Raw genomic sequence first — 24,723 nt, forward strand, 5'->3', positions numbered from 1 at the left:
GTGTTAGTTAATCCTGTTCTGTCTCACTTTTCACATCTATAAAATGACACCAATACTTAACTTCAGAGTTTTGGTATGGGGATTAAGTATGCTTAATGAGTGTCAGTTTTTGTCCCCAAAGAGACAGCAAATGCTTTTTCAGGGCAGAAGGGAAATATTTCCTTCCTGGCTACCTACTGCTATCTCCCTGCTTCTTCCTTTTCACTTGCACTCCTTCACTTGCACTCCAAGTGTCTTGGAGGAATGCTAGTCATACTTTTCTGTTACCTGCTTTTTCAACAGAAGTCACAGAAAGGTCTTGCCACTAGCACTTTTATTTTTTAAAAAGATGTATTTATTTATTTGAAAGAGTTAGGGAGCAACAGAGAGATCATCTGTCCATTGGTTCACCCCCAGAAGGCTGCAATGGTTAGGGCTGGGTGAGGCCAAAACCAGGGACCAGAAGCTTCATCCAGGTCTCCCACATGGGTGGCAGGGGCCCAAATGCTTGGGTCATTTTCCGCTGCTTTTCTCAGGCCATCAGCGGAGAGCTGGATTGGAAGTGGAGCAACAAAGAGGTGAACTGGTGCCCATATGGTGTGTTGGCATTGCAGGCTGCGGCTTTACCTGCTACGCCACAACGCTGGCCCTGCCATCAGCACTTTAAAAAATAGTTAAGTTTACCATTCCCCTGGATTATCATTATTATTAATGGAATTTAGCTAATTGAAGCAAAAGTGGGCATCAACATGCTGGAAAGGTAATTCAATCATTTCCATTTGTCCTTTAGCATTGACTTTGCTTGTCTGGACTGTGCTGATGTGGTAGAATCTTATGTCCGGATAGATACAAACCCTGAGTCAGAGAGCTAACATTTGTGTATAACCAATAATTGGGTGTTTTCTCTGAGAGAGTTTCATGCTTTCGAGGGTAAATTCATATGTCATCTTCAAGTATGACTGTTACGAAGTTCTAGGAACAATACTGTGTATTTTGGCCTTCAGAGTATTCCAGATTAAACTTATTCTTAAAATGTGTGTGTTTGGGGCCGGCGTTGTGGTGTAGTGGGTAAAGCTACCACCTGTAGTGTTGGCATCCCATATGGGCGCAGGTTTGAGTCCCGGCTCCTCCACTTCCGATCCAGCTCTCTGTTGTGGCTTGGGAAAGCAGTGAAAGATGGCCAGGGCCCTTGGGCCCTTGTACCTATGTGGAAGACCTAGAAAAGCTCCTAGCTCCTGGCTTCGTATCGGTGCAGCTCCGGCCGTTGCGCCATCTGGGGAGTGAACCAGCGGATGAAGACCTTTCTCTCTGCCTCTGCCTCTCTCTCTCTTTCAAATAAATAAATAAATCTTTAAAAAAAAAAAAAAAAAGTGGGTGTTTGTCTCACCTTTGAGTTACTTCTAGTGATTAGTATTAAGCCTTCGACTTTAGTTTGCTTATTTAGCTGAAGTTTCTAAAGTATTCTATTCTCCAGCCTCCCAACTGGTCAGTATTGTAGCCTTCAGTTGTTTTACAGCCCATTTTGAGACTTTAACATACTGTATCTGTTTTGTATGGAAAAGTGGCAGAATCGGTGTAAAATTAAGGGTAACATCACTTAAAACAGGCAGTCAGCAATACATGAACTTAACTTTAACACTAGTAAAAAAATTTCCATCATCTCACTGTCATTGGAAAGGTTCAGCACTTAAACCATTGTGAAAGATGTTTTAAGCCTTTTGGTAAGACATGTTAGAAAATCCCTAATGATGAGTCACCCTGACTGATCGCACATTGGCTCCATTTTCTGCCGCTGACCATATCCTGCTTCTGACTTCCATGGCACTGCTGTAGACATGTTTTGTATCTTAGGACTTTGACCTCTAGCCTACTGCCTGTGCTACTGCAGGTAATTACTTTGCTAGGTTCCTAGAAAAGACCAGCAGAGGGGCTTGCTATTTGTCAACATTCCTGCCAATGTGGTCATTAAGGATGAAGAATTTGACTCCTCTTCTCCCCTCATCTCTTCTCTCTTTTCCCCTTTCTCCCCTCTTTTTTTTTTTATTTTTTATTTTATTATTTTTTGAGACAAGATCAACACTTTACGAGTAGAGCTAATAATATTGTGTTCATAGGTGTTACGGTTGGGCCCTAAATCCAAATTTCTCTGTCACCAATGGAATGCCTTGTGCTACAAGCTTTCTTTACCCTGAAGCACCTGAGTTGAACTGGTATAAAAATCCAAACCTCTTCTTTTATATCTCAAATAGTTGAGCATCCTTTTATCCCATTCTGGTGTTGGGATTAGTTGCACCTACAGCCTACAACAGGGCTCACTATTCTAGGATTAACTTTGAATTTCTTGTGTAGATTTCTATCTGGTTAGCAAACAGGAAGTATGTTTGATTTCCTGGAGTAGCCTAAGAACTGTTTCATTGCCTTGTCATTGTTGGTTCCTCTTCCCTAATCTCTGTTTGGCATGATAGCAGAAAACAAAGCTAAAAACTGAAGGGCTGTGTGCTCACGCTATGGTTGCTAAAAGGTCAGAAAAACAGTTTTCCCTATTTTTTTGTTTTTATTTATTTGAAAGGCTGAGTTATGATGTAGATAGGGGAGTGGTGTCTTTCATGTGCTGGTTCACTCACCAGTGGCCAGAGTTGGTCCAGGCCAAAGCCAGGAGCTTTATCCGGCTCTCTGATGTGGGTTCAGGGGTCCAAGAACTTGGGCCATCCTCCACTGCCCTCCCAGGAGCATTAGCAGAGAGCTGGATTGGAAGTAGAGCAGCTGGGACTCAAACTGGTGCCCATATAGGATGCTAGCGTTGCAGGGGTGGCTTAATCTGCTACACTATAATGCCAGGCTCACAGAAAAAGAGTTTTCTAGAAAAATAGACTAATGTTTTAAGAATTGCTTTCATTGAGAAGGGGAACAAGGAAAGAAGGTAAAGGAAAATGGAGTATTTCTGAACTTAGATTCTTGAATCAGCCACAGATGGTTTTTAAGGAAAGGCAAACAGAGAAGCAATCCCAAAGGTTTAATCTTTTTAGGTATTTAAGTTCTGTTCTAGAAAGTTTCTATTTCATGGTAATGATTTTAATATAGCAAATCTAAGACTTGTAATGCATTTGTCTCTAAAAAGCAGTCTGTTTTAAGTGGTAGGTGTTGATTTAGTGGAAATGTAATGGTATCAATGTAGTAGACGTTGCTTTTAAGTCGGAAATGTTAATGCTAAGTTTAGATTCCATCTTGTTTCTCTCTAGCATTGTAACTTTCGGTAATGTCTTTTAGCCACTTTGTAAGTTAATATAAGGGATAATAAACCATACTTCACATGACTGTTGTGGGGATTGAATGAAATAATTGTTGTGAGAACACCAAGAACAGTGGTTGCTTAGAGATTAAGGTTTTTTCCACATACTTTTGCAAGGGAGGGAAATATCCATCCATCAATATTATGGGTAGTTATCTCTAGATTTTTTGCTTTTGGGCAAAAACTTACAGAGATGACTGCTTAGCAGCTGATGTTTCAAAAAACAAAATAGTGCTTTTTATAACAGAATAGTAATCTCAAAACTTTCTGCTAGTATTATCACAACAGTGTGCTTATGACTGTATGTGTGTAAGCTTCTGAAGAATTAATTCTGGGGCAGGTATTATGGTACAGCAGGTTAAGGTTCCGTTTGGGATGCTCACATCCCATATTGGAATGCCTGGTTTGAGTCTCAACTATTCCATATTTTTGATCCAGCTTCCTGCTACTGTATTTAGAAGGCACCAGATGATGACCCAAATACTTGGGCTTCTGCTACTCACATGGGAGACCTGGATGGAGTTCCTGGAGCTCTAGCTATTGGAGGCATTTGTGATGTGAACTAGCAGATGAAGGATCTCCCTCTCTTTCTGTCACTCTGCCTTTCAAATAAAAATCTTTAAAAACAACAAAAACGCCATTCATGTGTGTGTATGTGTGTATATACACACACATATATACATATATATGAATATATAGTTATATAAATCAGTTCAAGGTTGAGTAACCCTCATTCTAAAGCTGGAAAAGTAAAGGAGAACTGGTAATAAGAATGTTAATATAATTGAGAACTCTTATCCTTCTCTCCCACACAACAAATGATGAGTTTTTTTTGATATAGCATTGCAGTTTGGTAAAACCACATTATGAGAACACATTGAAAAGAATGATGGTGATACTGATGGTAAGAACAAACAACATAGTGGGGAAACTTTGTCAAAATTTCTTTGAGTTAAAAAAAGTTTGCTTAAACTTATTTGAATTTGTGGCACATATGAATAAATAACAGCTCGGTGAGAGCAATGTAGAGAAAGGAGTATCTAAACAAGAGAGAATATGGGCATTTTTTCAAAAATTTGTATATTAGAGTGGTAGAGTTACAGACAGACAAAAGGAGAGACAGACAGGTCTTCCATCTGCTGGTTCACTCCCCAAATGGCCACAACAGCCGGAGCTGGACCGATCCAAAGCTGGGCCAGGAGCTTCTTCTGGGTCTCCCATGTGGGTACAGGGGCCCAAGCACCTGGGCCTTCTTCCACTGCTTTCCCAGGCCATAGCAGAGAGCTGGATCATAAGAGGAATAGCTGGGAAACAAACTGGCGCTCATATGGGATGCTAGTGCTGCAGGCAGAGGCTTAGTCTACTATGCCACAGCTCCGGCCCAAGGCTGTCCCCCTATCTGTGCCAGTACTTGGGTCTTAAAGTCTTGTTTCTACTTAGTTTCCATCTGTCTTTCTGGATATATTTAAGAGTTTCTGCTTGATTTTAGCCCAGATATCTTTCTCGTGTTGTGACTACTTTTGTACACATCAGATGTACACAGGTTATATGGATCTGCCTAACTGGATACCATTATTTGTTTCTACTTTTTCGTCTGTGTAATCAAGTGTTCAGAACAAATGTCTTATAAACTTCTTGGGATGAGCATTGCCTAATCTACTCATTGTTGGTAAAGTCTATTTTTTCCTGTTTGAAGATGCTAAGTATGGGAAATACAGTATGTGGTGGGAAAGGCATATAGACCTGACTATTCTTATCAACTTGGGATGCTGCTTGCTCTCCAGTTCAGAGCACTTGCCTTTGAGCTCCTTAACTTGTTGAATACGTTAGTTGGTGAAATGAGCAAGGCTCCTTGACTGCCTGCCCTAATGGGCTGAAGAAAACAGTCATTCAGAGTCATCTGCCACCTTAAACTACAGCTTATGGTTTTTTGCTTCCTGCCCCTTTAGTCTTTTACAGTATGTATGTTTTATACAGCTGCAACGATTTTATGTACTTTCTTTCATCTCTGGTAAACATTTTCCTTATATTTGTAATACAAATCACAGCATAAGAGCTATGCATTTTCATATATCACACTTTAGCCTCATTAGCCATTTAACTTATATCCAGTTTCTTGGGGAATTTTTTTGTTTTGTTTTTCTTTTTTTGTCATGGGAAGCACCAAAACAAGCATCTTTATATGTAATGCTATTTCCCTAGGAGAAATTCCAGGAACTAGATCCCAGCATAAACAGGTATGACCATTTTAATGGCTCTTGCCTTGTAATGTCATATTTGACTTCTCAAAGAGCAATACCTCTTTGTATTTTTTTTAAAAGATTTATTTATTCATTTGAAAGAGTAACACAGAGAGAGGAGAGGCAGAGAGAGAGGTCTTCCATTTGCTGGTTAATTCCCCAAGTGGCCGCAATGGCCGGAGCTGAGCTGATCTGAAGGCAGGAGCTAGGAGCTTCTTCCAGGTCTCCCATGTGGGTGCAGGGGCCCAAGGACTTGGGCCGTCTTCTACTGCTTTCCCAGGCCATAGCAGAGAGCTGATGGGAAGTGGAGCAGCCGGGACTAGAACCGGCGCCCATATGGGATGCTGGTGCTTCAGGCCAGAGCGTTAACCTGCTGCGCCACAGCACTGGCCCCAGTGGCCCCACACATCTAGTGGGGTTTATTAACATTTAGCACAGAAACATGCCTTTTCTTTAACTAGAGTATTTTTTTATTGTGAGGAAACAAGGAGGATTTCAAAGTGCCATCTAGAAGTGAGTAGCCTTTCATAGTTATAGCCAGAAGGAACCTAGAGCTAAAAGGAACCATCCACAGTGTTGGTCTGCTTACCCCACAATGCCCTTACTTGGCTACATATGTAATATGTGTTGAGTCTGGCACGGAGCCAACAAATGCATTTTTGGTGAGTTGATTTTAACTCTCTTACATCAAATATGAATAAATAGGTAGAGCTTTCCTTATAGTTGTTAGATGGTAGAATGTTGTAGAAATAGATGGATCTTTCTATAGTCTTTGTCATATAAGAAAAAATGTCCTGTTATGCTTAGACTGTTGTGTATTTGAATCCTTTGCTCCTTTGCAAAAATAAAAATAGTAAATGGAGACAAAGAAAGTCTAATGTATTCAAGAGCCTCTGCTTGAACTTTCGGTTAGGACTGTTTATGTAAAGCGCTATAAGTTTCAATGGTTCATGTTATCTTGGGATATCATGTGAGTTCATATTATGAAATGAACCCAATTGGTCCCTCTCTGGGCTAATTGTGCTTATTTTTTACAGTGAACATAAAGATTCTGAAAAGAAACACAAAGAGAAGGAGAAAACAAAACACAAAGATGGAAGCTCAGAAAAACATAAAGACAAACACAAAGACAGAGACAAGGAAAAACGAAAGGAAGAAAAGGTACAGTCTTGGCAGTGGAGGAGAAAGGGATGTGTGATATATTTTTGCTTTATTTACTTTTAAAAACAGTAAAACTTTGTTTTATACCTTTGTTAAGCCAGTGGTTAAATATTATGCTACCATAGATTTTTTTTTTCCCCTTTTAGGTTTACTTATTTATTTCAAAAGAGTTACAGTGGGAAAGAGGGAGAGGCAAAAAGAGAAAGAGGGAGAGATCGATCTTCCATCTGCTGGTTCACTTCCCAGATGGCCACAACAGCTAGGGCTGGACCTGATAGAAGCCAAGAACTTTATCTGGGTGTTCCATGAGGGTGGCAAGGGCCTGAACACTTGGGCCATGTTCCACTGCTTTTCCCAGACGGTTAACAGGGAGCTGAATCAGAAGCTGAGCGACCAGGACTTGAACTGATGCCCATATGGGATGCCAGCATTGAAGTTTGCAGCTTCACCTGTTATACCACAATGCGGCCCCACTACTCTAGTTTTAATAATCTGTGATTACAGGCCGGCGCCGTGGCTTAACAGGCTAATCCTCCGCCTTGCGGCGCCGGCACACCGGGTTCTAGTCCTGGTTGGGGCACCGGATTCTATCCCAGTTGCCCCTCTTCCAGGCCAGCTCTCTGCTATGGCCCGGGAAGGCAGTGGAGGATGGCCCAAGTCCTTGGGCCCTGCACCCGCATGGGAGACCAGGAGAAGCACCTGGCTCCTGGCTTCTGATCAGCACGATGCGCCGGCCGCAGCGGCCATTGGAGGGTGAACCAACGGCAAAGGAAGACCTTTCTCTCTGTCTCTCTCTCTCACTATCCTCTCTGCCTGTCAAAAAATAAAAAATTTTTAAAAATAAAAGAAAAAAAAATCTGTGATTACTTTGAAATTTACTTTATATGGTGAAATTGTCATTTTTCCATTCAGTTATTTTTTATAGCCATTGCCTATATTCTCACTAAACTTGGGTCTTTTAGATTTTCACTTGTTAAACTTAATTGGCAGCCAGCGCCGCGGCTCAATAGGCTAATCCTCCGCCTGCGGCACCGGCACACCGGATTCTAGTCCTAGTCAGGGGGCCGGATTCTGTCCCGGTTGCCCCTCTTCCAGGCCAGCTCTCTGCTGTGGCCCAGGAGTGCAGTGGAGGATGGCCCAAGTGCTTGGGGCCTGCACCCCATGGGAGACCAGGAGAAGCGCCTGGCTCCTGGCTTTGGATCAGCGCAGTGCACCGGCCGCAGTGGCCATTGAGGGGTGAACCAACGGCAAAGGAAGACCTTTCTCTCTCTCTCTGTGTCTCTCTCTCTTACTGTCCACTCTGCCTGTCAAAAAAAAAAAAAAAAAAGCAACTTAATTGGCGAAGCATTAAGCCTTTGTAATGTAATATAAATTAAAAATATGTTATCCCAAAATCAAAAAGGAAGAAGGAAAGAAAAGGAGAGGGAAGGAGGGTGAGGGAGAGAAGAAGGGAATATCATTAAATTCTTAGAATCATTAAAAATTTTTTTAAAAAGAAAAAAATAGCAGGATCCGTTGGCCTTGAAGTGAAAAGGTCTCTATCAGATTTTCAAGCCAATTTTAGACTTAAAACCATGAAAACCAAAACTATTTACCACTATGTAAATGCCAAATCTATCTGTTGTATCTAACTATATTACCAATGGATTAATTGAAAGTATAGGATGTCTAGAAATTTCAGTTTTATTTGTTAGGGAAAATTCATTCTTTTTTTGAGAGACAACCTGATACCTTGTTGTCCTTCTGTTAATTGAAGATCATTCTTGGTGAAAATTTGGTAATGCCTGGTACCCTTTAGTATATGTGCTGCTGAAGCGAGCACAATACTGATACCCTTTGTGACTTCTGGTTACAGCATAACCAGTGTACACCTTCTTCAAATGTCTAGGCTCATCTGGCTGGGAATGAATAGGACTGTGTAATTAAAAATATATATATATTTTTACAAATTTTTTTTTTTTAAATTTATTTGACAGGTAGAGTTACAGACAGTGAGAGAGAGAGACAGAGAGAAAGGTCTTCCGTTTTGCCGTTGGTTCACCCTCCAATGGCCACTGCGGCCGGCGCATTGCGCTGATCCGAAGCCAGGAGCCAGGTGCTTCTCCTGGTCTCCCATGCGGGTGCAGGGCCCAAGGACTTGGGCCATCCTCCACTGCCTTCCCAGGCCATAGCAGAGAGCTGGCCTGGAAGAGGGGCAACCGGGATAGAATCCGGCGCCCCAACCAGGACTAGAACCCGGTGTGCCGGTGCCGCAAGGTGGAGGATTAGCCTGTTAAGCCACGGCGCCGGCCTATTTTTACAAATTTAGCTTTTGAAAAAGTAATGTTGATGTTTGATAAATTTAGTCAGTTTGAAATAGGGACTATGGTGAAAAAGACAACTCCCTCTCACCCCTGACTCCCTATCCCCTATTTTTCATAGAGGCAGCCACTGTACTGATTGTTTTGTGTCTTTCCAGAGACATTTTGTGTGTGTGTGTGTATGTGTGTAGTAGAATATTTTTGTTTTGGTTCTTGTCTGGTTTTGGGTTTTGTTTCCTCTGCACTGCTAATGGCAAATCCTTTGAGTAGTGGAAAATGTTTATTGGGGAAAGGGAAGCTGCCATCACTTAGAGATAAAAGACCGCTGTTTTGAAGGGAAGCTTTTCTCAATAACTTGGACAGGTTCACCCAGAATTGTCAAAACAAGTCTTAGAAAAATATCAAGGCCGGCGCCGTGGCTTAACAAGCTAATCGTCCGCCTTGCGGCGCCGGCACACCGGGTTCTAGTCCCGGTTGGGGCGCCGGATTCTATCCCAGCTGCCCCTCTTCCAGGCCAGCTCTCTGCTATGGCCCAGGAAGGCAATGGAGGATGGCCTAAGTCCTTGGGCCCTGCACCCCATGGGAGACCAGGAGAGGCGTCTGGCTCCTGGCTTCGGATCAGCACGATGCACCGGCCGCAGCGGCCATTGGAGGGTGAACCAACAGCTAAAAGGAAAACCTTTCTCTCTGTCTCTCTCTCTCACTGTCCACTCTGCCTGTCAAAAAAAAAAAAAAAAGAAAGAAAAATATCAAGACCTTTAATCCATCAGTTTAGTTTTGTTAATAAGAAGAGCCAGTCTGGGATCAAGATGCCCTAAGAATTGGTGGCATATATTCTCAAATAAGAGGTTTCTTCAAATCTAATCCTTTCAAGTTACTAATCAGTTACTCTTGTTTTGCTTTTCAGATGAAAGCCTCTGGGGATGCAAAAATAAAGAAGGAGAAGGAAAATGGCTTCTCCAGGTGAGTCTTCTGTTTTTGTGGCTCCATCTTGTCTGGGGACCCTGTAGAGCCAGATGTCCCCTGCTACTCATGTTGTATTGTCTGGGCTTAACCCAAATACAGTAGTGTAGCCACGCAAATGACTCCCAGGAAATCAGCAGTGAGAAGACTGGAGCATTTCTGAAGTGTCATTTAGTGAGACTGACCAATGCATTTTCCAGGTTATTTTGAATGGAGAAAGTTGACAGACACTTTAAAAAGTATATAGTTTTGTCTGGTGTATTCATAAGACTATGTAACCTCTTCACTGTCTTAATTCCAAAATACTATATCACTCTAAAAAGAAATATCAGTTCAGTAGTAATTACCATGTTTGCTGAAAATCACCTACTCTGTGGATTCCTTATTAGTAATATTGCAAGTTTCATGGATACTTACTTGACCTACATTTAGCACCGGGTATAGATTTGGGTAGAAATTGGGTAACTTGTTTTCTAAAAGGAGAGGAAAATGTGTATAACCTAGAGGTCACTTTTCCTGAACTATTGAACTATTTTTTGCTCTATGATTCTGTTTTCCTCTTCAGCCTCAACTCCCTAAAATAAGTCTGAAGTTCCCTTCTAGTTTTAAAAAATCGGACATTTATGATCATGTATCCTCACTGCATTAAGTGGCAGAATGATTTTATTAGAAGTTGTTCAAAGTTTTTTGCATTATTGATTTTGTTCAAGAGTTTTGGGGGAGTTTTGCTTCCTTGAAACTTTCAACTTTAGTTTTCATTTGATTAACTTTTTGAGAATTTTGCCATGAGCTCTGAATCCTTTAGACAAGGAGAAGAAAATACGTTCTTCAGACATGCTTTGTAACTGTTCTAGGAATGCAGAATAATAAAATCCAGGAAACATTGGAGCTGCAAGCTACCCTAGGAATTCTGATTTCTTCGATAAGATGACCAAGGCACAGGGTAGCTAATCTCTGCCAAGAAACTGCCTAGAACGTTTACCAAATAATACTAAGCTATGAATAGACTCTTTGGACTTTTTGTGTGTGGTCGTGGGTTCATTTTCAGATTTTTCTGGATTAAAAGTTAGAAACACACCCTACTTTGAGGCAGTGGTCTCTGTGTTCACTTTGCTGTACTGCTTGCTAACTTGCATGTGTGTATTTGTGAAGAATCTAGATGCTTCACTGGAACATGATTTTCTGGTAAGTTTTAGGATTTCTTCCTTCAGGCTTAGTAACCCTCCCCACATGTTTTAAACTTCACTTGTGACAATCCTAGGATCTAGCAATTACTTAAGTGGCTAAAAGGTAGTGTTTCTCTCCTTCTGAACCCTCGGGTGTCTAAGTGGTTGGGGGATGGACATAGCTCTAGAAATTGGCATTTGGGAAGTATACTGAGGAGAGCTAATGTCTTTGAACAGTATGTGCTGTTAAAAGCAAGGGAATCTAGTATGCTGTTAAGGCAGCAGGGGATGTATCATCTACTCTTTTTTTTTTTTTTTTTTTTAAGATTTATTTATTTAATTGAAAGAGTTACACAGAGAGAGGAGAGGGAGAGAGGTCTTCCACCTGATGGTTCACTCCCCAATTGGCTGCAACGGCTGGAGCTGCACCAATCTGAAGCCAGGAGCTTCTTCTGGGTCTCCCACGTGGGTGCAGGGGACCATGTTCTACTGCTTTCCCAGGCCATAGCAGAGAGCTGATGGGAAGTGGAGCAGCCGGGACTAGGACCAGCACCCATATGCTGGTGCTTCAGGCCAGAGCGTTAACCCACTGCGCCACAGTGCTGGCCCCTCATCTACTCTTGAAACTCTGAGAATGTACTTTGCAGCTGAATCTGGATGTTTATTCCTTGAAGCCCCTCACAGATAGCAGCTTCGTGTAGGGAGACCATTCCCTGTACTAAGTTAGAGTAGAAAAGTTCTGAAGAGATTTGTCCAGCCTGGAAACATTCCAAGGACATAGTAATTGCTGGTCCCTATGGTTTTTTGTTTTGTTTTTTTTTTTTTACCTGTTCCTTCTCCTTTTTGGTTCAAGATAGTTGTCTAAGAGAATCATCTTGTTAAATTTCAAGGGTGCAAACAGCAAAAATGGTGAGGTACTCTTCTGTGAATGAAGTAAGCAGACTTCTAAGTATGAAACTGAACAATAAATAGATTTGATTAGAATGCTTAAGTTTGTTCTGGGCCACTCATCATGTGCTTTTCTTTTGTTTTTACTTTGTTAGCATAGTTATTTCCACATGTAATTGGATAAACATGTACATTATTGCCAGATTTTTAGAACTTTAAGGTACCAAATTTGAGAAGGATTTTTATTTTTCTATAAAGCTACATTTTAGCCTTTGAATTACTAGAACTATCTGCTGAGATAATTTGTGGAAACAGAGTGATAGTAGATCCTTCATGTAGGGCAAGAAGACAATTCAGGTTTACTCTTGTGGTGGTTTGGTTCATGCTGGCAAAGGTAGCTAAGATGCAGTGGAAAAAAATAGTGACTTATAATAAAGAGACCTGATCTTGAATCCTAATATTTTCTATTTATTTGTAAAATGAGGACCCTACTATGTACATCATAGGATTGTAGTGAGTATTGAGGAAAAAATGTTCATGGGAAATTTTATAATATGTATGTTGTTATCCTTGAATTAACTTAAGTGAGATGATATATGTCTACTTTGTATTATTTAATATGTTTTAGTATTCAGTGACTAGCAAGTTTTTTCTTCTGTAGTCCACCACGAATTAAGGATGAACCTGAAGATGATGGCTATTTTGCACCTCCTAAAGAGGATATAAAGCCATTAAAGAGACCTCGGGATGAGGATGAGTGAGTATTATTTCTTCATACTCTGGCTTTTTAAAAATAAAAAGAAGTCGTTCAAAGTAAATCTGTTATATATCCATAATAAACAGAGAAAATGTATTAGTTGATCTTCACTCATTTAGAATTTTTTTTTTTTTTTTTTTTTGACAGGCAGAGTGGACAGTGAGAGAGAGAGACAGAGAGAAAGGTCTTCCTTTTGCCGTTGGTTCACCCTCCAATGGCCGCCGTGGTAGCACGCTGCTGCCGGCGCACCACGCTGATCCGATGACAGGAGCCAGGTGCTTCTCCTGGTCTCCCATGGGGTGCAGGGCCCAAGGACTTGGGCCATCCTCCACTGCACTCCCTGGCCACAGCAGAGAGCTGGCCTGGAAGAGGGGCAACCGGGACAGGATCGGTGCCCCGACCGGGACTAGAACCCGGTGTGCCGGTGCCTAGTGAGCCGTGGCGCCGGCCTTAGAATTTTTTTTTAAAGATTTATTTATTTGAAAGAGTTACACAGAGAGGAGATGAGGCAGAGAGTGAGAGGTCTTCTATCTGCTGGTTCACTACCCAACTGGCCGCAATGGCTGGAGCTGCGCTGATCCAAAGCCAGGAGCCAGGAGCTTCTTCCGGGTCTCCCAAATGGGTGCAGGGGACCAAGGCCTTGGGCCGTCTTCCACTGCTATCCCAGGCCATAATAGAGAGCTGGATTGGAAGTGGAGCAGCTGGGTCTTGAACTGGCGCCCATATGGGATGCTGGCACTGCAGGCGGCAGCTTTACTTGCTACAACACAGCGCCGGCCCCTGTCATTGGCTTTCAGAAACTCCATCCTGAGGGCAACGGGGAACCACTGAGGACTTTGGGTAGATGAGGGAATAAGATTGATTTGGGCCTGAGTCAAATCCAGACATACCAAGTGCTGGGAACAGCGGCCTGTTTTGAAAGGTGCAGAAGTGACATGAAAATGTGGTCACCTCCAGACGTCTGGAAGCTCATGCCAGGGCGTTAACCTGCTGCACCATAGCGCTGGCCTCTCACTTTTTTTTTTTTTTTTAAGATTTATTTATTTATTTGAAAGAGTTATACAGAGTGAGGGAGACACACAGAGAGAGATCGATCTTCCATCTGCTGGCTCACTCCCCAAATGGCTACAGCAATCACAGCTGGTCCCGGCCAAAGCCAGGAGCTTATCTGGGTCTCCCATCTAGATGGCAGGGGCCCAAGCACTTGTGCCATCTTGTGCTGCTTTATCCAGGCCAGTTGCAGGGAGCTGGATAGGAATTGGAGCAGCTAGGACACAAATGGTTGCTACGCCACAATGGTATCCCCTGTTATTTGTGATGATAGAATACCCAGCTGCCTGTTGAGAGATTCTGATAGTTTAAAGTCCCTAATCCTGTGGGTGAGAACTCTTGAGTCATAAATGTGTTAACTGCATATTATGTCCCACTTTCTAGTGCTGATTATAAGCCCAAGAAAATTAAAACAGAAGATATCAAGAAGGAGAAGAAACGAAAACTAGAGGAAGAAGAGGTTAGTAAAGTCACTTAGACTCTTCGGATCCTGAGTTTAGAAGTGGGAGTTTTCCGTAAGATAGCTTTTGAAGGCAACGAAGTATTAGGAATTATTGATCTGTTGCAATAATAACACTTGAAAAAAAATATTATGCACTATTGATATCTATGGCACTATAAGTCTTAAGATCCCACTGAGCCCCTTGGTCTGTCATGTTAATCACAAGCAGCAGTGACTTTATACTGTTTGCCATGCTGTATGTCTAACTCTAGCTGCTGCCAACTGATATTTTAGAGCAATTGTTGTCCTCATACAGAGGAAGTATTAACAAGAAACCACATTTTGGTTTTTAATCCTAAAGAATTTTTTTTCCCAAGAATTATTTTTTTGACAGAGTTACACAGAGACGGAGAGAAAGGTCTTCCTTTTTGCCGTTGGTTCACCCCCAAATGGCGCTACGGCCAGTGCGTTGTGCCGATCTGAAGCCAGGAGCCAAGTGCTTCTTCCTGGTCTCCCATGTGGGTGAAGAGCCCAGCACTTGGGCCGTCCTCCACTGCCTTCCCGGGACACAGCAAAGAGCTGGACTGGAAGAGGAGCGACCAGGACTAGAACCTGGGGTGCTGGCGCCGCAGGTGGAGGATTAGCCTAGTGAGCCGTGGCTCCGGCCTCCTAAGAATTTTTTTGTGCTTACTTAAATCTAACAAAGTATGCTTATCACTTTGAGTGACCATCTTAATTTAAAGACCTTTTAATGGGTGACCCTTTGGCTGTAAGGTGAATTCTAACTCCTCTGAATCTGACGCCTGCATCCATACCTCTCTTCATCCTGTATTGCTTCTTTTTTTATATATATATTTTTTTGACAGGCAGAGTGGATAGTGAGAGAGACAGAGTGAAAGGTCTTCCTTTTGCCATTGGTTCACCCTCCAATGGCTGCCACAGCCAGCGCACTGCGGCCGGCACACCGCGCTGATCCGAAGGCAGGAGCCAGGTGCTTCTCCTGGTCTCCCATGGGGTGCAGGGCCCAAGCACTTGGGCCATCCTCCACTGCACTCCTGGGCCATAGCAGAGAGCTGGACAGGAAGAGGGGCAACCGGGACAGGATCGGTGCCCCGACCAGGACTAGAACCCGGTGTGCCGGCGCCGCTAGGTGGAGGATTAGCCTATTGAGCCGCAGCGCTGGCCCTGTATTGCTTCTTGAACTCTCCTGTTAGAGCCACACTGGCTTCCTTGGTTTCTTTTCTATATTCTTGATTGCTTCAGAGCTTTATGTACACATACTTTTCCTCTTGTCTGGAATATGCATGCTCTTCCTTTCTTCTGTTTATAACTTTCCTTAAAATCTCAGTTCAGTTCAAATACTTTACCAAGGGTTCTATGTGATGCTTGTGGTAGATTTAAAATATGATAAGGTTCCTGTTTTTGAAACTTTGAATTGCTTACACGAAAAAGTTCTAAGCAAATAATTCAAGAAAATATGTCAAGAAATTCACAGAAGTCTTAACCTTGCCACTGTCTTAGGAAAAGAAGTGGTTGAGTGAGTGCTTAGCTTTTACTCTGCATTTGAGGTTTGCCAGTATTGAGGGCAAAATGGGTTCACAAATGTAAAGTGGATATTTTGAAGTTCTGGTATAAAGATAGTGATAGAGTGTTTAAGAGCATGATCTACCATAATAGTTGTAATAATGCTAATTATCACAGTGTAATAGGTGCTTACTTTGTGCCAGGTACTATACTACATGCTTTACTTAAGTATCATTTAATTTCATCCTTGTATCAACCTTAAAGAAATCTGTCTACTGTTATTTCAATTCTGCTGATATACAAACTGATATATAGACAATTTACTCACTCCCCTGAGGTCTCAACAGCTACTGAGTGGTAAAGTCAAGATTTGATTACATGCATTTTGATCCCAAGGGGAGTGCAAAAGTTACCAACTTATCCTGTCTCCTGTGAGACTTAGGTGATCTTTTAACTCCACAGGGTAGGAGAGGAGAGGTCTTTAATGAAATCATATGAAGAAAATTAATGAGTAAGTGAGCCATAGAGAGATAATCAGATCTTGCATTCAGAAAATTGTGCTTGGCAGAAGTTCAAGTTAATGAGAATTGGTTCAGGGAATTAAGAGTGAAATGTTGAATGGTGATTGTGGCCTACTTTAATGTACATAATCTGCTCAGATTAGCCAAGAACAAAATATAAAACTTTAGCTCTCCTTGCATTCTCTTGCTCTGGGATTTATAAAAAATAACACCTTTTCTCCGAATTTGTTAAGCCATTTTGAAAAAAGAATGATTGGCTTCATTTTCTGTTTTTTTAGGAACTCTCCCTCTGTGTGTGGGGGGGGGGATATTTATGAATTAATATATAATCTTAGTATGGCAGGGAACTCAGATGACAGAAACTGGCATCAAGATTTATTTATCAGCTTTAGGTTTTGTTTTTTTTTTTTTTTTCCACTTCTGGGAATTGTTTTAACTGATTATGCCAATTAGAGGATTGAAAACACACATAACTAGTAGTTTCCTGATGAGACCATCTGCATATCTGTTCAGAGAGTGTCTTAACCGAAGAACATTTCCCTTTTCTGTATTGTGTTTGAATCTAAATTGTAAACATTATCAGAATTAATGTGATCTTCTGCTGTCTTCTGCTCCCAAACATACTTACAAATTTAAATTCTCTATTACTATTTTCTAGTGTGTGCTATTATAGTTTTCTCCTTCCTCGTATCCTAAAAGCTTATGAAATGTTAGTTTATTTTTGCTTGCCATCCTAACCTGTTTCAAGTTTTCCTTGTTACTGGACAGGTCAAACCAACTAATAGAGTTCTTCTAATTCTGCAATTTTCTGATTGATTTTAAGATGACTCAAAGCCAGCTTTCATTGCTATATAAAACTTGTTGGATAAAGACTTAAATTATGTTAATGCAGATAGGACAAAGAAAACTCCTCAAGTGACTTTTTTGAGTTGGCCTCCCCCTTTTAATATCACATTTTTAGCTGAGTGTGTATATTTTGACATTTATCTCATTTGGTGAATTGCACTCTTTTAGGTTTGATGCTCTTTTAATGTACCAAAGTGATCAGCTTATTTGTGTTCACAGTTCAAAGAGCCATAAAGAAAGACCACCAAAGAAATCGGTAGTCATTTTAGGACTTCCCAAATACTTGTTGGTTAGTAAGTTCATGTCTTTGTATAAACCTCAGTGATAGAAAGTATTCCACACTGAATGATTTGGTAACTTCCTGTCAGCTTTACTACTAAATTTCTAATTGAAGCTTTCTATACCTGTTGTTTGATTATATTAGGAAAGTTTAAAGACAATTGGATTTTTTTTTAATTTGATAGACAAATGTCCACAAAGGCACCAGGGCTGAACCAAGCCAAAGTTAGGAGCCAGGAACTCAATTGAGGTCTCTCATGTGGGCATCAGAAAGCCAATTTGTTGAGCCATCACTCTTATTTATTCCCAAGGTCTGAATTAGCAGGAAGCTGGAGTCAGGACCCGGGGACTCTAGTCTGGGGCAATAGGCTAAATGTCACTCTGAGATGAATAGATTTAAATCAAGTGTGAAGATATATAAGTGGGGGAAAAACACTGATACACTGGGGCTATTGTCTGACAATGCTTTTCTAAACTACCCAGAGGTTAACAGATAGTTTCCCAGGCTCTTTCCGTGGAGGATGTTTTTAACTGTTTTCCTGGGTAATTATTTATCAGGGAGTGCTTGGGGAATAATGCTGTAGAGCAAAGTAACAGATGAATTTTTATTCATCAGTTGGGTGAGAGGATTAGACCCAAGAATCTTTCCAGTTCTGATATTTTATGATTATAGTTTTTCTTCTTAGTGATCCCTAAAAATTATCTCCAGAAGTTTGGTCAGTCCTTATTTAATTCTCTTAATGTTTCTTTGTAGGATGGTAAATTGAAAAAACCCAAGAATAAGGATAAAGATAAAAAAGTTCCTGAGCCAGATAACAAGAAAAAGAAGCCGAAGAAAGAGGAAGAGCAGAAATGGAAATGGTAACATTTTAGCACTGGGTTAAAATGTCAGCTTTTTTATTGTACAATTTAATTATGGAAGGATCTTGAGTTTTTAAAATCAGTAATCTGGTACTTGGGGAAGATTACCTAAAGTAATCTCTCCAGTATAACAGAGAAAGGAGAGGCAGAGAGAGAGAGGTGTTCCATCTGCTGGTTCACTCCTCAGTTGGCCACAGTGGCCAGAACTGAGCCAATCTGGAGCCAGGAGTGTCTTCTGTGTCTCCCATGTGGGTGGGTGCAGGAGCCCAAGGACTTGGGCCATCTTCTGCTGCTTTCCCAAGCCATAGCAGAGAGCTGGATTGAAAGTAGAACAGCCAGGACTCAAACTGGCTCCCATGTGGGATGTCGGCACTGCAGATGGTGGCTTTACCCACTATGCCACAGCACCGGCCCCAATAAAAATTTTAAAAAGGAACCACGACTATAAGGAAAGGATGTATAAAATTGAATTTCTGTGTTGACAGAATTTTCTTGCCATGAAGAAAAATCTGCAGGAAAAAATTTGCAATTATTATAAATGGATAATGTTTCTAACACTGGAAAAAAAAACTTCTTTAAAACAAATAAGCAGACTAATAGAAAAGTGAAGAACAGGAAGTTCATTAAAGAAAATAAATGGGGGCCGACGCTGTGGCACAGTAGGTTAATCCTCTGCCTGCAGTGCTGGCATCCCATATGGGTGCTATTTCAAGTCCCAGTTGCTCCTCTTCCGATCCAGCTGCTATGGCCTGGGAAAGCAGTGGAAGATGGCCTAAGCTCTTGGACCCCAGCACCCAAGTGGGATACCCAAAAGACGCCTCTGACTCCTGGCTTGGGATCAGTCTAGCTCCAGCCATTGTGGTCACTTGGAGAGTGAAGCAGTGATAGAAGACCTCTCTCTGTCTCTCCCTATCACTGTTTGTAACTCTAACTCTCAAATAAATGAAATCTTTAAAAAAAAAAAAAAAGAAAGAAAGAAATGGTTAATAAACCTTTTAAAATTTGATTACCCACACAAGTAATCAAAGATCTAAGGAAACATACCAAATTTTCCATCTTTTTGTTTAATGCTACTTAGATGGGGGAAAGTAGGCTGTGAATATGAAAAGCAGGCATTCTTTTTTCATGTGAAAGTAAAAATTAAGGCAGTGTTTGGTGTATAGTTTAGTAATAACAGAGTTACTTATAAAAACTATGTTTAGGTGAGAAATGTTTTTACTTTCAGCATTCTTAAATAAACATAATTTTCTTTGTAATTTTTGTTCATTTATTTTCATTTGTACTTGAAAGGCAAGAGATTGTTACAAAACAAGTAGGCCAGGAACTCAATCCAGGTCTTCCTGAAATCAAAGCACTTCAGCCATTACCTACTACCTCCCGAGGTGGGTGCACATTATCAGGAAGCTGGATTGGAAATGAAGCTCAGGAATTGAACCCAGACATTCTGATATGAGATGTAGCATTCCAAGCAGCACATTATTATATTTTAACACCACATGCCCACCACAACATAAATTTTTTAATACTTATTTTTCTTAAGATTTTGAATGATGTAACTATATTGATTTATATTTATGTTAGGAAATTTCACATAAACCAGAGGTTTATTTTAGAAAAATGGAATTCTCCTTTAATTTTTCCCCTCATTCCCATATTCCTTTGCATCCTTATGGTGACCATTATTCATAGTTTGGTGGGTGACTTCCAGACCCAACTGTATGCATTTACTCTATGTGAGTTTTATTTTTGAGAATAGAGATGTCTCCAGCACCTCTAAGGAAGGGGAAAGAGCAGTGGCAAAAGAGGTAGCTGTAATGGCAGAACCACAGGGGCAGAAACGTGGCTGAACAGTCACAGCTGTGTGTATGGCTGCTTGGTGTGACATTGTGGCTTAAAAGGGAAGTGGAGAAAAGGAAAATCACAAAGCAGAGGAATCCTGGGCCTTTCCAGATGTCAGAGTCAGAAAACTAAAGGAAGATGTTATTTTATTTTCCTCATTTTCATTTCATTTTTTTCCTTTGGACCTAGTCAGAGGTTTTCAGTGATCTTTTTCAGTTTGTTTTTAAAGTGTTGAAAGGCTTCTGTGACCTCTAGTAGAATAATTTTTCTAAAATAAGACAATTGTACAAATTAGAGGTTATTATTGAGTCATGATAATGGAGAGTTAGTAGTTTATCAATCTCTTATGTGTTTCTAGTTTTTATCATTGGTGCTCACTAAGTGCTTATTTATTAACAAATAATTTAGTAGCAAATTATTTATATATTTATATAGTAACAAGTTAATTTCCTTGCCATTAGGAGCTCCTCCTTCCTTTTGAGCTTTGGCCCTATGCAGATGCTTATTCTTATAGTCCAACGAAAGGACTTATAGAAAAAAATTCTTATAGAACCAATGGAAGAAAGACCTTTCTCTCTGTCTCTGTCTCTCTCTCACTGTCTGTAACTCTGTCAAATAAATAAATAAAAATCTTTTTTTTTTTTTTTTTTTTTGACAGGCAGAGTGGACAGTGAGAGAGAGACAGAGAGAAAGGTCTTCCTTTTGCCGTTGGTTCACCCTCCAATGGCCGCTGCGGTAGCGTGCTGCGGCCGGCGCACCGCGCTGATCCGAAGGCAGGAGCCAGGTGCTTCTCCTGGTCTCCCATGGGGTGCAGGGCCCAAGCACTTGGGCCATCCTCCACTGCACTCCCTGGCCGCAGCAGAGAGCTGGCCTGGAAGAGGGGCAACCGGGACAGGATCGGTGCCCCGACCAGGACTAGAACCTGGTGTGCCGGCGCCACAAGGCAGAGGATTAGCCTATTGAGCCGCGGCGCCGGCCTAATAAAAATCTTTAAATAAAAAGAAGTTGAGATTTGGACTAGCATTCCAGTATGGAATATGGGCATCTTTGTCTTAATCTGCTGAGCCATATACCCATCGCAGTACATGCTTTTCTCAGTTTTCTTGGGAAATGCTAGTACTGATGGCATTTCTAAAAGGCCAACACTGTGCTTTTATTCATGTAGTATAATAGCTGTTGCACCAGTCTTGGCAACTTTATGGTAAGCTGACGTTATTGGAGAATATGTTCTTTCTGTTTAAACTGAGGTTTGGTGTTGAGTGATAAATTTGCTTAAAATGTAAAGAGGTTGCTATAGGTCCTCAAGATAAAAATGTTGAATTGTGAAACCAATTTGGAGTTTTTAATTTAAAAACACTGTGGAGTTGATAAGAAGAATGGTGCCAAGTCCCAGGATAAAGGAAAAGGAGGCATTTTGCATCGATAGTTACTTTATGATTGCTATAAATAGGCTCCTTGGAATCGCCTCACAAGTATACATACATAGGTATTTTTCTGATTTGGAGAGTAAGAGGCTTTGAGGTTTGGTGGATCCCTGCATCTAAGCTGTCCTGTATATACAAGGATTTCAAAATTTTTGGAGTACTCTCATATTTACCAGTAGTTGAGATCCTGCCAATTTCCTATCTGTAAAGTAGCAGATTGATTATAGATCTTTGAGGGGCCAGCGCTGTGGCATGGTGGGTAAAGCCACCGCCTGCAGTACTGGCATCTCATATGGGCACCGGTTCAAGTCCTGGCTGCTCTGCTTCCAATCCAGCTCTCTGCTATGGCCTGGGAAAGTAGTGGAAGATGACCGAAGTCCTTGGTACTCTGTACCCTCATGGGAGAACTGGAGGAAGCTCCTGGCTTCGGATCGGCGCAGCTTCTGCCATTGCTGCCATCTTGGGAGTGGACCAGCAGATGGAAGACATTCTCTCTCTCTCTCTTTCTCCCTCCCTCTATCCCTGCCTCTGCCTCTCTAACTCTGACTTTCAAATAAATAAATCTTTTAAAAAATTCTATGAAAAAAAGATCTTTGATAGCTCCTTATAGGTCTAAGGTTTTATTAAATCTTGACTTTAAAAATTATTTTAATTGTGGCAAAATACATACTACATAAAATTTACCATCTTGGGCCTGTTGTTGTGGTATATAACATGTTAAGCTGCCGCCTGCAACTCCAGCATCCTAAATGGGTACCTGAGTACTGGATTCTCCACTTCTGATCCAGCTCCTGCTGATGGCCTGGGAAAAGAACAGAAGATGACCCAAGTGTTTGGGTCCCTGACAGGCATGTGGGAGACCTGGAAGACACTCCTAGCTCCTGACTTCAGCCTGGCCCAACACTAGCTGTTGGCAGCCATCTGGGGAGTGAACCTGAGGACGGAAGATCAAGCTTCTTTTTCCTTCCCTCCCCGCCCCCTTTCTCTCCCTCCCTCCCTCCCTCCCTCCTTCCTTGTAACTCTTTCAAATAAATCTTTTTTAAAAATTTTACCATATTACCCATTTAAAAATATTTGTTTTTGAAAGCAGAGTGATTGGAGGGGAGAGAGAGTGAGCACTTAAGCACACTTCCATCTGTTGGCTCACTCCCCACATAACCACAAGCCAGGACTGGGCCAAGCTGACACCAGGAGCCAGGAACTCCATCCAGGTCTCTCACATGGTTCACAGGGCCTCAAAGCACTTGGGCCATCATCTTCAGGCATGTTAGTAGGAAGCTGGGTCAGAAGCAGTGCGCAGACAGGACCTAACCAGCACTCCATATGAAATACTGACATCATAATCTGAGATTTAACCCACTGTCCACATCTTTAACATTTCTAAGTGTAGTGGTATTGTGTACCCATGATGATCATTACCATCCATCCCCACAACTCCCTTCATCCATATGAAATACTGACATCATAATCTGAGACTTAACCCACTATGCCCCCATCTTCACCATTTCTAAGTGTAGTAGTATCGTGTACCTATGATGATCATTACCATCCATCCCCACAACTCCCTTCATCTTGGGGGAACTAAAAGTTCTACCCTTTAGACAATAAATCTCCATTCTGTTCTTTCTCCAGCCTCTGGTAAACTGCCATTCTACTTTCTGTCTCATGAGTTTGAGAGTCTTAAGTACCTTAAAAAAGTGGGACTGTACCATATTTGTCCTTTTTTGCTTTATTTCACTTAGCAAAATATCCTCAAGGTTTATGCAGGTTGTAGCGTGTGTCCTAATTTCCTTCTTTTCTAAGGTTGAATAATACTGCTTTGTATATTGCATTTTCTTTATCCATTCATCTGTTGATGGATACTTGAATCATTCATACCTTTTGGCTGTTATAGTATTGTTATGAACATCCATATACAAATGGTATTTGTTTGAAAAACTTTTCGGTTCTTCTGCATAAATACCTAGGAATAGAATTTTCAGGGCATATAGAAATGCTGTTTAACTTTTTTAGGAACCACTGTATTGTTTCCCACAATTATATCATTTTATACTCCCACCAGGAGGAATGCATGAAAGGTGCTAATTCTTTCACTTCTTCCCCAATACTACTTCTGTTTAATTGCCATTCTGATGAGTGTAGTTGGCATCTCATTGTGGCTTTTGATTTGCATTTCATAATGAGTAATGTGAGAATCTGTCTAGGTAGTTATTAATCATTTTGAATATTTTCTTTAGAGTAATACATACAGTTTCTTGCCCCTTCCCCCCCTTTTAAGGATTTATTTATAGATTTGAAAGGCAGAGTTTACAGAGAGAGAGAGAGAGATCTTCCATCTGCTGGTTTGTTCCCCAAATGACCTCAATAGCTCGAGCTGGTGCTGCTGCTTCCCAGGCACATCCAACCAATGATGATGTATTTGGAGCAGCCAAGACTTGAACTGGCACACCATTTGGGATGCCAGCATCACCAGCAGTGACTTCACCTACTACACCACAGCACTGGTCCCCCTTAGCTCGTTTTTAAATTGGTTGTTATTGTTGAGTTGTAGGAGCTTTTCTTAAAAAAAATATTTTATACATACTAGATAATTCTTACCAGATATACGATTCACCAATTTTCTCCCATTCTCTTTCACTCACTTAAATGTGTCCTTTGATGCATAGGAGGTTTTATTTTTTTTATTTTATTTATTTATTTTTTTTTTTTTTGACAGGCAGAATGGACAGTGAGAGAGAGAGACAGAGAGAAAGGTCTTCCTTTGCTGTTGGTTCACCCTCCAATGGCCGCCGCGGTTGACGTGCTGCGGCCGGCACACCGCGCTGATCCGATGGCAGGAGCCAGGTGCTTCTCCTGGTCTCCCATGGGGTGCAAGGCCCAAGCACTTGGGCCATCCTCCACTGCACTCCCTGGCCACAGCAGAGAGCTGGCCTGGAAGAGGGGCATCTGGGACAGAATCCGGTGCCCCGACCGGGACTAGAACCCGGTGTGCCGGCACCACAAGGCGGAGGATTAAATGCCTAGTGAGCCGCGGCGCCAGCTAGGAGGTTTTAATTTTGATACAGTCTTATCTTTCTGTTGCCTCTGCTTTTGATAGTATGCAGGAAATCATTGCTAAATCCAGTTTCATAAAGTTTTTGCCTTGTGCTATTTGTAAGAGTTTTACAATTTTAGCTCTTTGCTCTATTTTGAGT

At 41.4% G+C, this 24,723-nt stretch overlaps 1 protein-coding gene across 1 annotated transcript in view; it reads left to right on the top strand.

Moving 5' to 3' along the window:
* TOP1 (DNA topoisomerase I) overlaps positions 1–24,723 on the top strand; it is a 99,042-nt gene that overhangs the window by 39,579 nt on the left and 34,740 nt on the right. The window contains exons 4-8 of the mRNA XM_062204203.1: positions 6,546–6,669; positions 9,877–9,932; positions 12,648–12,743; positions 14,178–14,253; positions 18,160–18,266. Of these exons, the coding sequence (XP_062060187.1) occupies positions 6,546–6,669; positions 9,877–9,932; positions 12,648–12,743; positions 14,178–14,253; positions 18,160–18,266 (459 nt within the window). The remainder of the gene's footprint in view (positions 1–6,545; positions 6,670–9,876; positions 9,933–12,647; positions 12,744–14,177; positions 14,254–18,159; positions 18,267–24,723) is intronic.

Source organism: Lepus europaeus, chromosome 10, assembly GCF_033115175.1.
Source record: "Lepus europaeus isolate LE1 chromosome 10, mLepTim1.pri, whole genome shotgun sequence".
NCBI lineage: Eukaryota > Metazoa > Chordata > Mammalia > Lagomorpha > Leporidae > Lepus > Lepus europaeus.